At 46.1% G+C, this 15172-nt stretch overlaps 1 protein-coding gene across 2 annotated transcripts in view; it reads right to left on the bottom strand.

Annotated features, from left to right (window-relative positions):
• Positions 1–686: 686 nt before the first annotated feature.
• Positions 687–15172, bottom strand: part of MGMT (O-6-methylguanine-DNA methyltransferase) — a 136936-nt gene continuing 122450 nt past the window's right edge. For both annotated transcript variants that reach the window (XM_039731449.1, XM_039731451.1), the window contains exons 5-6: positions 8476–8615; positions 687–1836 (exon numbers count right to left, since the gene is read on the bottom strand). In XM_039731449.1, the coding sequence (XP_039587383.1) occupies positions 1693–1836; positions 8476–8615 (284 nt within the window). In that variant the 3' untranslated portion in view covers positions 687–1692. The remainder of the gene's footprint in view (positions 1837–8475; positions 8616–15172) is intronic.

The raw sequence follows: 15172 nt of genomic DNA, 5'->3' as shown, positions 1-15172 counted from the left end.
CCCCCTGTCCATCCCTCCCTGTCCCCCTGTCCCTCTCTCCCTGTCCCCTGTCCATCCCTGCCTGTTCCTGTCCAACCCCACCCACCTCCACCTGTCCTGTCCATCTCTGACTGGCCCTTTTCCTGTCTGTCCCTTCTTGTCCCTGTCCTATCCCTGCCCATCCAACCCGCCCATCCCCTCCTTGCCCCATCCCTGCCTGCCCCTGCCCACCCTGAATCCCTGGCCCAGAGCAGGATTTCCCTCCCAAAGTTGGCTGTTTCCCTGGGAAAGGCATCACCTGCCCCAATCCCAGCGCTCCCCGTCCCCACAAAAACAAAGTCACATCCCCCAAAAAGCCCAAATACCTGAAAAAAAACCCATTGAGGAATGCAAATGTGGGAAAGGTTAAAGTTGACATTTGCTGCCGCCTGCTTTTGGTGGCAGCATGTATTAGAGATATAAAGAAATAATAAAATACACCCAAACTGTACATATTATAAGGCCGTATTTTTATCTCGGGGTTCTGGTGACACGTACAAACCACTTGAGCTTTGCTTCTGTGCTTTATATCGCCACGAGAAACCCTTGATAAAAATACAGCCTTATATTGTACAGTGGGGTATAGTTTATTTTCCCCATATATCACACCCTGTGTTTTATTTATAAACAGACCCAAAGACACTTGCACATGCAAAGCAGTTTTTTTATTGAAGTAATTCCGAGGTATCAATAATCCTGCATTAACTAACGCATTGCCACACAATAATTTTTGGGGGGCAGCAATGGCCTTTCTAAAGAGACATCCATGAAAATATGATAAAACACATAAAAAAATCAGTATTTCCATGTTACAATTTACGATTCCCACACTGGAAATTTCAGCTTCTGGTGGCTCGTACTCGCAGAGAACCCTGCTAAAACCACCTCAAAATTTAACTTTAATGTCTCTTGGATCCTTCCAGTGGAGAGGCTACAGGAAATAAAGCTTTGGAAAACAGAGAAACGTGGAAATCTGAAGGAAAACTCAAATGATAAAGGAATGTGCTGCTGATAAGGAAACAGCTACAATGAGCTTTCAGTATTTTGCCAAATTTGGCTAATCAAACTGCTTATCCAAAATATACAATTTGTCAGGATCATCTCTTCCCCTGCACTACACAAAAAAAAAAAAATAAAAATTTCCCATATCCCTGAAAAAGAAAAGGCAGGAGTAAGGCATTCAACAGCTGCCTGCACAGATCTCACTGTGCTCCCTCAACTCCTGTTCAGGTAAAAAACCATTTTATGCCCCAAACTGGGGAGGGGGAGCTGGGCAGGGGCGGGCAGGGCCCAGCATGCCAGGCTGAGCCAGACACCTCCTCAGGGGGAAGCTTCCACCTCACATTTGCCACGTCCCTCCCACTCCCTTATCCCTGCTTTAATGGACATTAAAAATAGAACAAAACAGGGCTGGAGATGGGAACAAAATCCATGCACAACAGGCCTGGATCGCTGTAGTCATTCTGCTGTAAAATGTAAAAACAAGAAAGGGCAGCCGAGCTGCCTCCCCCAGGACGCATCCCGCTTTTTTAATATAGTGGTGCCACCACACATTTCACTTTGGATGTTGCATTATATTTATATGTCACTCAAATATTTACCATTTCCCTGAATTCTGCTGGGTGCTCCGAGAGCTCGTTACAAGCCAAGGAGCCGTGGTTGTGCCGTGCCTGGTTAGCATCCCCCTGGACGTGCCAGCTTCTCCTTCTGCAGCTTCTCGTGGGACAGCAGCCACTCCTTCATCAGCTGTCCCCCGCCGTAGTTCCCGCTGTCCCCGCTGCTGCGGATCACCCTGTGGCACGGGATGATGATGGGGATCTGCAAAACAACCCAAAACCCGGGAGGAGCAAAGGGTGAGGACAGGGGAGCCGGGAACAACGGGATGTGGCCCTCAGTGCCCTGGTGGGGATCTGCCACGGGCTGGGCTCCGTGGGCTTGGTGTTTTCCAGCCTGAATGATGCTGTGGTTCCACAGTCTGGAAATCAAATCCAGCACTCTAAAAGGCAGCAGCTGTGTGGCACTGGGCTGGCAGGGACACGGAGCTGCCACGTCAGGGCCACGCTCTGGGCAGAGCACAAACCGAGCCCATCGGCACCCCTGGAGACCACTCCAGTTCTCAGGAAAAAATAGGCATGGACAGGAATTTTAATACATAAAAAATGATGTAAAGCCTTTAAAAAGATAAACCTGAGATATTAAATCCCATATATAAAATCTTCCCTGCAGCACCAGGTTCTGCAGTCCTGTGCCAGCTGAGCCCTCCGTGCCCAGGGTGGGGAACAAAGCCTCAGAGACCCAAAATGCACATGAAGGATTATTTAAATTGGACACTGGGATGGAACTGCTCCCTGGCAGGGTGGGCAGGGCTGGCACAGGGTGCCCAGAGCAGCTGGGGCTGCCCCTGGATCCCTGGCAGTGCCCAAGGCCAGGCTGGACACTGGGGCTGGAGCACCTGGGACAGGGGAAGATGTCCCTGCCATGGCAGGGGTGGCACTGGGATGAATTTTAAGGTCCCTTCCCACTCAACTCATTCTGGGATGCCATGATCTTCCCAGGACCAAAAGATTTCTGGAGAAAAATAGATTATTGAGAAGGGGTCCCAGTGCCTGATCCTCTTCCTGCTCTAGCACCTCCATATGCACCCTGGAGAAATTCTCTGGAAGACCAAGGCACTATTTATTATTTAGCAGCAAGTCAATCCAAAATGGGTTGTGAATGTTTAAAACCTCCAACAGGAGAAGTCTGATTCCAACCTAACCAATTTTAAGAACTCTTTTTTTTTTTTTCCCCTGTCTGCCTTCTACTCCCTATCATTTATAACCACACGACACAGATTCTGCAAAATCAATGCCAGAAGTTACATAATGGACTGATAATGCAGAGGAGAACATAAACATGTTTTTTTTTTTTTAATTTTTTTATTACAGGTGATTATCATAGCTGAAGTACACACCATAAAAACTGCAATACATCATCTCTAATCACGGGTGTGTTTTGGTAACTGCATAGTAATGGCATTGCAATGGTGGAGCTGGGACAACAATCACTCACCCAAAAGGGCAGTTCTCACAAATCTGGGTATCTCAAGTCAAAAATTGTAATTTATTTCTATGTAGACACACAGACAAATTGCACACTTTACCCCCACTTATTTTAATCCCATTTAATAATAATGTTCAAGCACTGTGGTATATTTGAGCCTGGGATACACAAACCCCAAAGTAGCTGAACAGCTACTGGCCAGACCATAGATTGAGAAGGCTTTTTTTGGGGTGTTCTGTCAGTTTACCTAATTTCAGTGCCTGAAATTTAAAATCTTAATCTCAACTCACATTAAATGAGAATACACACAGGTCCTAATTGTTGATCAGGGTTTAAATAAAAAAATGCTTCCAATATCTGCTTTATTTGGAGGTGGCAATGCCACAAGTGATTAATCCATCTGTGACAACTCCAGTGACTACCAATAAAAACTTTGCTCTTTGCCAAGCCATCCCACAGTAGGTTTATGACTTCTTCAAAGGAATTGGGTTTTTTCTTTTTGCAAGTGTTTTTCTGGTTTGGGGTTTCTCTGCCTTTACACTCCCCGCAGTTCCTGCAGGAGGCTTGGCTTGAGTGACAAAGCCATAATAATACACTGTAAAACATCTCTGAGGTTCATTTGCAATTCTTTAAAAATACACACAGTAAAGCAGCAGATTTTGGTGGCAAGGCTATAAATCTTGGTGGAGAAAAAGAAAAAAAAAGGATTTTATTTTCAGATGTGGGGTCTTGGATGATCCCTGGGTGGATGCAGGACCTGCTCACAGCACAGGGGAGTGGGGCTGAGCTGTCACCACCAAGCAAACAGAGGAGGTATGAAATTAATGCCCCTTTTTCCATGGCCAAAACAAAGAATTCCATGCTGAGATTGTCCCAACACAAGCACCTATCTGTCACCCTGCACAGCTCTGGATGTAGAAGTGGTACAAAGACCATACCAGCTGTAATTTAAAAATATTGAATATTGCTTCAGTTTGGCTTAATTGTGGTGACAACGTTCAGCCTACTAAAATAATTAAACCTGCTAAAATTTATTAGGGCCCTAAGGACATTTTAGAGGGAGAACTACCCTAGTCTGGAGCTTTAATGCCTCAGCTACATTTAATGTAATTTTTATCAATAACCAAGCAGCTCATAATATTATAGCACCGCTGAAATCTTCATGCTGTGAAATCTAATTCCTCTCCTCCACGAATCCATCACACACACGGCCCCTACCTCAAACGCTATAAAACTTCCAAACCCAGAGATTTGTCTCCAACAAAAAAATAATATGAAGGAGCCTTCAGATCGATGCCGGAGTCCCTCTGATTTGGGCACCAGCTGAATATTTTCTCCAACTTCGCTTTTGTTCTTCTGGGTAGAGGCCCACAAGGGAAAGAGCTTGTTTTCACTCGCAGCCTCATCAATACCTAAATCCTGGTGAACAAGTGACACTGAGAAGCTGTAATCAATAGCTCCCTGTGCGTTTTTTCTTCTGGTCAAATGGTTCAGCACTACTGACAGCCCTGACACTCGGAACATGATGCTAAATCTTTATCAACAGCCATCTGGGTGAGTGGCAGAACAAGGCTGGGCCGGTCATTAGCGCTCCTGGCGATCTGTGAATAAACCAACTCCTCCAGAATGCGTTTGTTTAGGGAAAAAAAGGTGGGGGGAAAACCCCCTGCCCACAGGGTGGATCACTCTGAACTGCTTTTAGGGAATTCCGGTGCTCTGGTTGTTCCCAGCGCTCAGTTTGAGGTGAGGGAACTGTCCCATGGAAGGATGGAGAGCTGCTGATCTGCCTGGCTCAGCCAGGCCAAAATGGAAACAGCTGAGGGATCACACTGAGACACACAGAAAAAACACTCAGCAAAAAACACTCAGCAAAAAACAGTCTCGTGGTTTGCTCATGTCACAGAATCCCAGACTGGCTTGGGCTGGCAGGGATCTTAAAGATCACCCAGTTCCACCCCCTGCTTTGTCTGCACCTCCTCCCCAGCAGGAACAAGTCCTGTGATGTGACCCAGTGCCCCATGGAAGGATGGAGAGGTGCTGATCTGCCTGGCTCAGCCAGGCCAAAATGGAAACAGCTGAGGGATCACACTGAGACAAAAACACTCAGAAAAAAACACTCAGCAAAAAACAGTCTCGTGGTTTGCTCATGTCACAGAATCCCAGACTGGCTTGGGCTGGCAGGGATCTTAAAGATCACCCAGTTCCACCTCCTGCTTTGTCTCCACCTCTTCCCCAGCAGGAACAAATCCTGTGATGTGACCCAGTGTGGCTCTCAGGTTATCACTGGCCACCAAAGGAAGCAAAGGTATTGGGAATGAAAACAGTAGGAAAAGGTTCATCCCCAGAGGGTGCTGGCACTGCCCAGGCTCCCCAGGGAATGGGCACGGCCCTGAGGCTGCCAGAGCTCCAGGAGAGCTTGGACAGCGCTGCCAGGGATGCCCAGGGGGGATTTTGGGGGTCTGGACAGGGCCAGGGTGGGACTGGATGACCTGTGGGTCCCTTCCAGCTCAGGACATTCCCTGACTCAATGGACGAGCACACTGGTACTTCGATGTGTCCACAGTGTTTCAGATCCACCCATCACAATTTTCTCACAAATGCACAACTGCTCCCCCAGTGTTCAAAACATTTTGGTTGAATATCCGTTATTTAGCTGAGCGTTATATCCACGATTTAGGATGGATTGGTGCAATATCCTCGATTTAGGACAGACTGGTACCAGGATCAGGCTGTGCCCCTGGCTGGGGTGAGCCCAAGGACCAGCACAGTTGGAGAGGGCACAAACCCAGCACAGGCAGCTCTGAGTGCTGTGATCAGACCACTGAAGATGTCTTATTTAAGGCACAGAACACTCATTTAGGATGGCCTTGGACTAATCAGCCCAACATTCTCCATTTCCCATGAGCTTCTGTGATTTCTTTTTGATCCTCCTCTACCAGTCTAATGAGATTTTTAATTGAACTTTGTGGGTTCCCTTTGAGGACCACAGACCTTGCAATCAGTGTGAACCACAGCAAACTCTGGGAAGTCTCTCCTGTGAAAGGTGAGCCATCCCCACCCTGTCCTGGGCATGAACTGAGGCAGCTGCTGTTGGCACCTCTTCCACCTTCTCAGGAAGCTGAAGGGCAGCCCAGGAATTATGTGAAGCATCCCAGCTGCAAGGGGAAACCTGTGGAATGCACTCTACCCAAATTAAAGACCAAGCTGTGACTCATAGAAGGGAGAAACGTGCTGGTATCTGGTGGAGAAAGGTGAGCTTGTGATTCTACCCAAGTGTTTGAGGGACAATATGATGCCCAGCTCAGGGTTATTTCAAAGAGCCCTTCTTCCTGGTACTGCTACCCTCACTCAATCAGGTTTATCACAAATCCATCCTCCACCACACCAGGCTGTTCCAAGCCCCATCCAAGCCTTGAGCACTTCCAGGGATGGGTCTGGGGTTTGGACTGAAGGTTTAGACCCTGGGTAGTTGTAGAGCAATCTCTGACCTCCCATGTTTTTTCACACTGGTCCTCTCAGTATTTTCTTTAATCAGATTTCTACGAGGCTGCAAGGTGGAGCTGCAAATTGGGTCAGAAAATCTGTTTTCGCAAGAGTTGACGGCTTTATACACAGAAATAACAAAGGTGAGGGTTTTTTTTTTTTTCAGTGCCACATTTTATCTTTATCTTTCACCTCATGCATAAAATCCCTGTGTATTGCACACAGCCAGCCTGCACATGATGGCTCACAGGTGAAGGACCACGGAGACATTTCTGGGGGAAATACCAGGAGCAGTGAACAGTTGCTCACACTCAAGTGCAAAAGGACAATGTGTGTGTGTGTTTGCATGTGGAATATGGATGGAATTTCAGATTACCTCCAGGAGATGAGCAGTAGCAAAATTGTGGTTTGCGATGGGCAGGACTCTCATTACACCACTGATTTTTTTTTTTTTTAATCATCAGCTTTCTATGATGAAATATTGAGGTGGTATTATATTAATACAGCTCCTTTTCCCTACAGCTATACATTATTATCTATAACCATAGCTTAAAAATTTTCTGCTGGGGACAGAAACCACTGCAGCCATGGTATGGGCTGGGAAATGGCAATAATAACTAGGACCCCATTTAAAAAAATTGCAGGAGCTTTGCTGTATATTTTCAGAACTATTTTCATCCTTCCTCACAGGGGAAAAAGCAGGAATTTTCACACCACAACCTGCTGTTACTGCTACTTTGGATGCTGCTGCTCCACTGCAGCCTGAGGGCAAAGCTGGGTACATTTCTAGGCGATAGCAATTACATCTCCTTTTGCACAACACTGGATTGTTATTCTTTGAGAACTGTTTCCTGTAGGTTTGCATTGGATTGCCTTATCTTAATGTACACCAGATTATATTGGAAAGCATTCCATCATATTAAAATAGTTTGTATTGTCAAGTACAATGCGGGGTATTGACAAAACACTGCTGATAGGAGCTGCTTCACAGGGACAGCTGATGGGTGCTGCAAATAGCAGGGTGGGCTCAGAGCTTCACCCCACATGGAGCTGTGTGGGTCTCCCAGGCTGGGTGCTGCCTGTGGGGGATTGTGGAATGAGATGGGCTCTGAGGTCCCTTCCAACCCGAATTGTTGCTCTGTGGCTCGGTGGGTTTAGGGATTGAACAGCTCCTCAAACAGTGCAGGCACACCCAGCTGAGCCCCCAGACCCTCCGAGCCAGGATGGGCTGATCCCAACCCACACAGCACCCACTGAGCCCCACAGCAGCTTCACACACCAGCCCAGGTGACTCAGGTGCACAAACACACCCGGAAAGACAAACCCAGACAAAGAAAGGGAAACCAGACACAGATCACTTAGCATCAGAAATCCACAGGCCTCACCTAGAGTGCTGCTCCCTCCAGATGGTTCAAATTCAGGCAACTCACCTCCAGAACCCCAGACTGGTTTGGGTTGGAAGGGACCTTAAACTCTCCCATCCCACCCCCTGCCATGGGCAGGAACACCTTCCACTGTCCCAGGGTGCTCCTGGCCTTGTTTTCAGAATTGTATTTATGCCAGAGTGGGTGGCTCGTGGATGTTTTAAACACAACCAAAAGCACTCATAATCTGCTTATTTAAGCCCATGTGGAAGATAAAAGACTTCCCCAACCTAAAAATACGTAAAGAAGTTTGAGAACAACAAACTGTGCAGAGGCTGGGAGTAACAGAAGCGTTTCTCCTCCCAACCCAACCCCATCAACTGTAGGGCATAAATCACACTCAACTGGGCTGTGCATTATTGCTGATTAAAAACACTTACTGACCTTATTCCTCATGGCAGGCCAGTTTTCAGAGCAGATAAGTTTAACCTAACGACATTTAGCCCGCAGAGCTCTCTAAATCCAGCATCTCCCAGCAGCTCTGGGCTGGAAGGTGCCCTGGACTCACCGGGTTGCTCCTCATGGCTGCTCCCACGGCTCGGGCTGCACGGCTGTTCCCAGCAAGATCTGCCAGCTGCTTGTAGGAAACGGCCTCCCCAAACTTGACATCCCTCAGCAGCGTCCACAGCACCTGCCTGGTGAAGGAATCTGCAAGGCAGAGGGAGAGAGCATTGCTGCAATGGAGAAATTAGGATGGAACAGTCAAAAAAACCCAGCACAAAGCAAGGCTCGGTGGCAGTTTTGTAATTTAAATTGGAACAGCCCCATGCACTGTCCTGGTCTTGTGCCCTGTATGACTACATTTAAATACTTGATTATTGCAGAGAGCAATTGCTTGGAGTAACTGATCACTATAAAAAAGGGATTTAAGGCTTTGATTTTCCTATATTTTTAATTTGCTTCGAGTACAATTATCCTGTTAGCTCGCACAATGTGGCTTTTCCCATTAAATTGGCTGAGTATAAATTAGCATAGAGTCAAATTAAAAGGGAAGGAATAAGTGGCTGTACCTATCTGACAAAGGCCTGGCATCTCCAGCTAATTTCCAACTTCAGCTGGGACGTGCCAGAGACGCCCTAGAGCCAGCAAACTCTGAATTATCCTGGCTGACTGCATTTTATAGTGGGGACCCCCGAGCTACTGCACACACTGCCAAGTGTAAGGACTAGCTGTGACCTTGAATGTCCTGCACATCCTTAATGATACAGGGGGAAAACATATATAATGTATCGGCCATTATTTTAATTTTAATTCGGCAGCAAATTGCTTTAAGTGTTCCAACTGCTGAAATAATGAAAAAGCAAATGCATTAGGAGAGGCTTTCTTTGGCATCTCAGGGTGTTACCCAGCCCAGGACTGTTTCAAGGAAGGAAAAGGGATAGTCCTGTTTGGATTTGAGTTGGGTTGAACACCTCTTGCTCTTCCAAGGCACTTGGGAAAGCTCTGAAGAGCTAACTCTTGGATAACTTACTGACAGGAGTGAGCTGGTGACTGGAAAAGGGGAAAAAAAGGAGAAGAGACCCCTTCCCCCAGCTGAGAGCCTCAACCTCCCGCTCTGGCAAAGAAACAAACTGATTAAAAACATTTTCTTTCTCTAGTTGTCAAAAAAGACATTGATTACCTTCTGTAGGAAGGTAAATGTGATTTTGTTCTTAAAGGAAACCCATACGGCGTTATGTGTGTGTTAAATAATAAAAATCACTTCTTAACTGAAGGGAATGATAATCACTTCATTGAAAAAATCTGTTTAGTCTTTATTATAACATTAAGCAAATTAAACATCAGCATAATCCAGGTGATACGAGAAAAGGGTCATCAAAGAAATTAACTTTGTTGTTCATTAATTTACATGGATTAGTAGAGGGCAAAGAGATAGCAAATCTGCTCTAGTTTTTTATGATATAATTTCAAACTGTACACCATTTGTGGCAGTAGGGTGACTTTGGGGTTAATCAGACTGATTTGTCCTTTTAATTGCTTTCTATTCAAAGAAAATTCATTAGATAATGTTCTCTTCAAAATTCATGAATCAATTTAACTGAAGAAACCACATTAACAGCTTTGGGTTCATTAGCACAAGCAGTTGTGTTACTGGCTGATTGCTACCAGGGTTTCCTTAGGCAAACAGATTTTGTTTACTGTGATTCCTTCAGAAAGGTTTATTTCAAATCAAACTGGTCCTTATTATTTTCTTAACGTGTTTAATCTGGCAGGATTAGCTTTAACCCCCCTGCTCAGGTGTCTTGGGCAGTCGCTGCCCCATGGCATCTTTTAAATGACCAACACCCAATCCAGAAAAATCCCTTTTTTACGCTCAGTTTTGCCAGGTTGGGGTGGGACGCACCTGAAACTTTTGGGAACCTGTTGGAATGAGGGAGAAAACAGAGCAAAGTGCACCTGGACAGGGAGCAGCTGGGGGAGGATGGGGCAGCTGCAGACAGCCCCAAGTGATGCCCAAATTCCCGAGGACAGGCTGGCACAGGGACACGGATTATCCCCCTCTCACACACAGGGGCACAGGTTATCCACGTGCCAGAGCCACCAGGCATTTTTCACAGGAGAAATCCCTGCCTCTGCTCCCACACAAAACACTCGTGAGGAGTTCAAAAGAATGAAATATTTAGCAATCATGCACATCATTTTGGAAACGTATCTGAAAACTCAATTCATCCTGCGGGGAGCAAACGCATTAATTAGTTTAAGCAGCTCCAAGAGGCAGTGCCAAATCCTGTTATTGAACTGTCTGCAAGTGCGAGTGCCTGGGAGCACAACCTGCCCAGATGAGGTGGGTGAACTTTGCCCAATTTTCAGTGTGCCAATGTTTTACGCTGTTAAATATCTTTATAAAGTGCTGTGAAATCCCCACATAAAAACAAACACAGGAAAGTTCTCTGGCTCCATGAGAACTCCATGTCCTGGGGATGCTACAGGGTGGGAAACTCAGAGTTTAAGGGCTTAGAATACAGTAATATATATAAAGCAAGATGGAGGTTTTGGGGTGGAGGCTGGTTCTTCTTCTTCACCTTCTTCTCCATGGGTTTGGGTGGTTTTGTGTAATTGGATAAAAAAGTCTGCATTGTGAGACAGGGGTGGTTGGTTATTAGGTTAAATGCAAAAATAATTCAGCGAGGCTGGTTCTTCTTCTTCACCTTCTTCTCCATGGGTTTGGGTGGTTTTGTGTAATTGGATTAAAAAGTCTGCATTGCAGGGCATGGGTGGTTGGTTATTTGGTTAAAAGTAAAAATAATTTAGGTGTCATTTTTTAGTTGGACAGTTTATCCTTAAAAGGCCTTGTAGAGAGAGGGATGTGGCTCCATTTTTGGTTTGCTGGAGTGAAGTGCTGTAGAACTCAGGGTTTGTGAGACTGACATGGATAAGAACTGATAAACATCCGAGTCCCAACAAGAAATACCATTTCACAATTTAATCCCAACCTTGGCAGAAGAAAAAGAAGTGAAGAATTGACATTAATGGTGATCCTGTGTGAGGAGGACACTTTTTTCCCTGAAGAAAAAAGAAGATAAAACTCAACACCATCCCATCCCCTCCCCACCCCCACAGGAAGGAATATTTCCACATAAATTACCCCGAACCTGTTGTTAATGCCTAAATGCTCACAGGTCCCTCCTACCAGCCCCCTGGGCCTTAATTCTCCATACAGCATGTTAAATCCATGGGGATAATGGAGAGAAAATCACTTTTACTTGAACACCAGCTGTATTGTAACTTTTAACAGTGTAACTGAAGGTGGGAATTAGTCCAAAGAAGGAAAATCATACACTTCTAACTAATAATCATGGAATTATGGAATGGTCTGGATTGGAAGGGACATTAAAAATCACTGTATTCCACCCCCTTGCCATGGGCAGGGACACCTTCCACTAAATAATATCTGTTATATATTATTTACCTGTATATATATATATATATATATATGTTTGTATCTAATCTCTAATGAGGATTTTTGGGGTTGGTGAGGGGGTCAGTCCCTCAGGATTCAGGATGGATGAGGGAAGAGCAGAGGGACCAGTGCCAGCCCCCTTCTGTCCCCTCTATATCCCACAGCCTGATTTTCCACCCTTTTTAATCTCTTTGATTAAGAGGAATTAAAGACAGACTGGTTTTTCCTTCCCATCAGCCCTGATTGCTGGGAATGTTAGTTTTTGTTTGTGGTGTTGGTTTATTTTTGTGGGGTTTTTTTTCCTGCTTTTCTTTTTGTTTGTTTGTTTTTCCCCCAGAGTTTTGCAAATGTAAAGACAGTTATAAACACTTGCTCCTCCTCGGCAGTTTTTTCACAGCCTGCCTGGGGTACTGCACAGATAACTTTTCTTTTTTTTTTCACTCATTTCTTCTCACTGTTATTACTATTAGCAAAAAAAAAACCCCAAACATTCAAGCACGACAGTTGAAAAACACCCAAATCTGTCTGGAAAACAGCAGCTCCCACCTGAGCCACAAAACTCAAGCTGGCTCTTGGATCTGGGAAGAACAGGTTCACACTCACACTGCAGAACTTTTCCTGACAACAAATGGTGGAAACCATTAATCCAAGCAAGAGAGCAGATTTTTAGCAATTTTGAGGCTTCTTTTTATTATTAAAGCCATGTTAAACCTGTCACCCTACCCAAGACTGCCCTAGCAAGTGATATGTGAAGAGATAATTTAATAATTTGCTTAATGCAAATGTTTTGCTTTTTTTATGAGGCTGCCCCTGGATCCCTGGATGTGTCCAAGGCAAGGCAGGCCAGGGTTTGGAGCACCCTGGGACAGTGGAAGGTGTCAGCCCATGACAGGGATGGCACTGGATGGGCTTTGAGGTCCCTCCAGCCCAAACCAGGCTGTGACTCCATCAAATATCAGGCACTTTTATTAAGATTTTATGTATTGCCTCTGCATGTATGTTTGTAAAATGTGATATAATGAAACAGAAACACGACTATAATGTAGAAACTTGCTGTCTGTCTGCACCACTTCAGTGAGAAATGGACCAAAATTCTTCCTTTTAACACCTTGAACATTCGGGCTGGCTCACACTGAGTGTGAGCTGCATTAAAACCCAATTAATGGAGCTGTTCCTGATCCGTGCTGTAACACAGTTTTACACAGAGCTCCCTTCAGATTTCTGAGTGGGTTGTGGGGCCAAATTCTATCCTTAGCAGCAAGGAACTCTCCCTGGAGCTCATCCAGCAGTATTTCTGCAGTTAAACTCCCTGGAAGTCAGGGGGTGTTTAACTCGAGCAGAAACTGATATTCTGACCCTTTTTTTTACACAATACCTCGAGAGCAGTTCACTACAACTTGCAGGAGCAGGTGGAATTTTAGAGCTGATGGAAATGGGGAACTGGAAGCTCAGCAGTAGCCCTTGGAACTCCCCAGGATTCCCACTTCCAACCCCAAACTTCCAACCCCAAACCCAAACAAGGCGTTATTGAAACCACGACCCATTCAGCATCTGCAGCTCCATCTCAGCTGAACGTTCAGACTTGGAAAGGCAGGACACCCCCAGCCAGGCTGGGCTTGGGTTTGGGAGGCTGTGGATGGAGGAATTGCAGAGCACTGGCCCAGTCCTGGCTGGATGTCCCAGCACCCCCTGGCAGGTGCTTTGTGAGGCTCTGAGCAGCAGTGCTCTGGTTCCATCAAGGAGCCACCTGATTTTCCTGAGCTGCAACTGCTCCAGGAGAGGAGGACAAATGCTCTGGATGAAGAGACAGAGGAAATATCAGTCTCTTCTCAGCCAACAAATAGTGGCAGACAAGGTTTGTGCTGCAGAGGGGATGGGGAGAAGCATAAAATCAATTTATTTTTCTCTGTCACCAGTTTTATGTTGATTCCTGAGAACCCACCCTGTTTTCCTGCACTAAGATTTCCCTCAGAGATCTGGAGCCTCCTCCTTGGCATTCTGTCCCCCTGCTCCACTCTCCTGAGACCCCACCTGCAGTGCTGCACCCAGCCCTGTGTTCCCAGCAGGAGAAGTACATGGAGCCAGTCCAAAGGAGGCCATGGAGATGCTCCAAAGGCTGGAGCTCCTCTGGAGCCAGGCTGGGAGAAATGGGAGTCTCCAGCTCCAGGGAGTTCCTTCCAGTGCCTAAAGGGGCATCAAGAGAGCTGGAGAGGGACTGGGGACAAGGGGTGGAGGGACAGGACACAGGGAATGGCCTCAGGTTGCACCAGGGAAGGTTTAGGTTGGAGATTAGGGAAAATTTCTCACCCAAAGGGCTGCCCAGCCCTGGCACAGCTGGAGTCCCCATCCCTGGGGGGATTCCACAGCCCTGTGGATGTGACACCTGGGGACAGGGGCAGTGGTGGCCTGGGCACTGCTGGGAATGGTTGGACTTGATGGTCCAGGAGAAGTTTTCCAGCCTAAATAATTCTGTGATTCTATTTCTCCATCTTCATCTTTCCCACAGCAAAGCTGCCTGATGCCACCACTGCTGCTGGAGACACAACACCTCTGAATTTTTCATGTGCACCCCAGTGAGCATCCAAACCACAAAAACCCCTCCAGCTTCCACTTCCCACCTTTTGTCACTGAGCAGCCTGAAGTAAACAGGTTCCAGGAGGAGCTAAGGCCAGGCCTGCTCACTTGAGGCACCCAGGAAGCTTAGTTAGGCTCAGCTTTAATTTCCTCTCAGGAGTATAAATGCTCTCTGACAATCTCAGTGTCATTCTCAGGGACAAAATCTCACCCCCACACCCACAGAAATGAGCACTCTGGGGGAGGTGTGCTCTGCCCAGGTGAGCAGAGCAGAGGAAAACTCCACCTCCAGCAGCAGCATTTAGATTTTGTGTATATTTTGTATGCTGTGTTTTTCTAAGTCAATTATTTTAATATTTCATTTACATAAAAAGACGAGGGAAAAAAACCCCACAAACCAACAATCTTGAGAAGTTAAACAATTGAGTACAAAAAGGGATTGATACAGTGGGCCTAGACCAGAAATGGCTGAAAATATAAATATGGGGCTTGGAATGAGAAGGTCCTAAGGGTCACTTCCCACCCAAAGCACTCTATATTCAAAATGTACCAATTTGTGCTTAAACCCCTGTTATTCTGCTCACACCACAGCTTCCCAAGGAATCTTTTCCCACCATTTGCAATTGCCTGGTGAACTGTTCAACACCTGAGAAAAACACTGAAGTTTCTCATAACCCGATGCAATGAAATTAATTACAGACAAGAGCAACCCCTGCTTTGTTTGACACTC

Source organism: Passer montanus, unplaced genomic scaffold, assembly GCF_014805655.1.
Source record: "Passer montanus isolate IOZ18808 unplaced genomic scaffold, ASM1480565v1 scaffold77, whole genome shotgun sequence".
NCBI lineage: Eukaryota > Metazoa > Chordata > Aves > Passeriformes > Passeridae > Passer > Passer montanus.
Note: the sequence above shows the minus strand (reverse complement) of the source record. Positions and strands in the feature narration are given on the sequence as shown.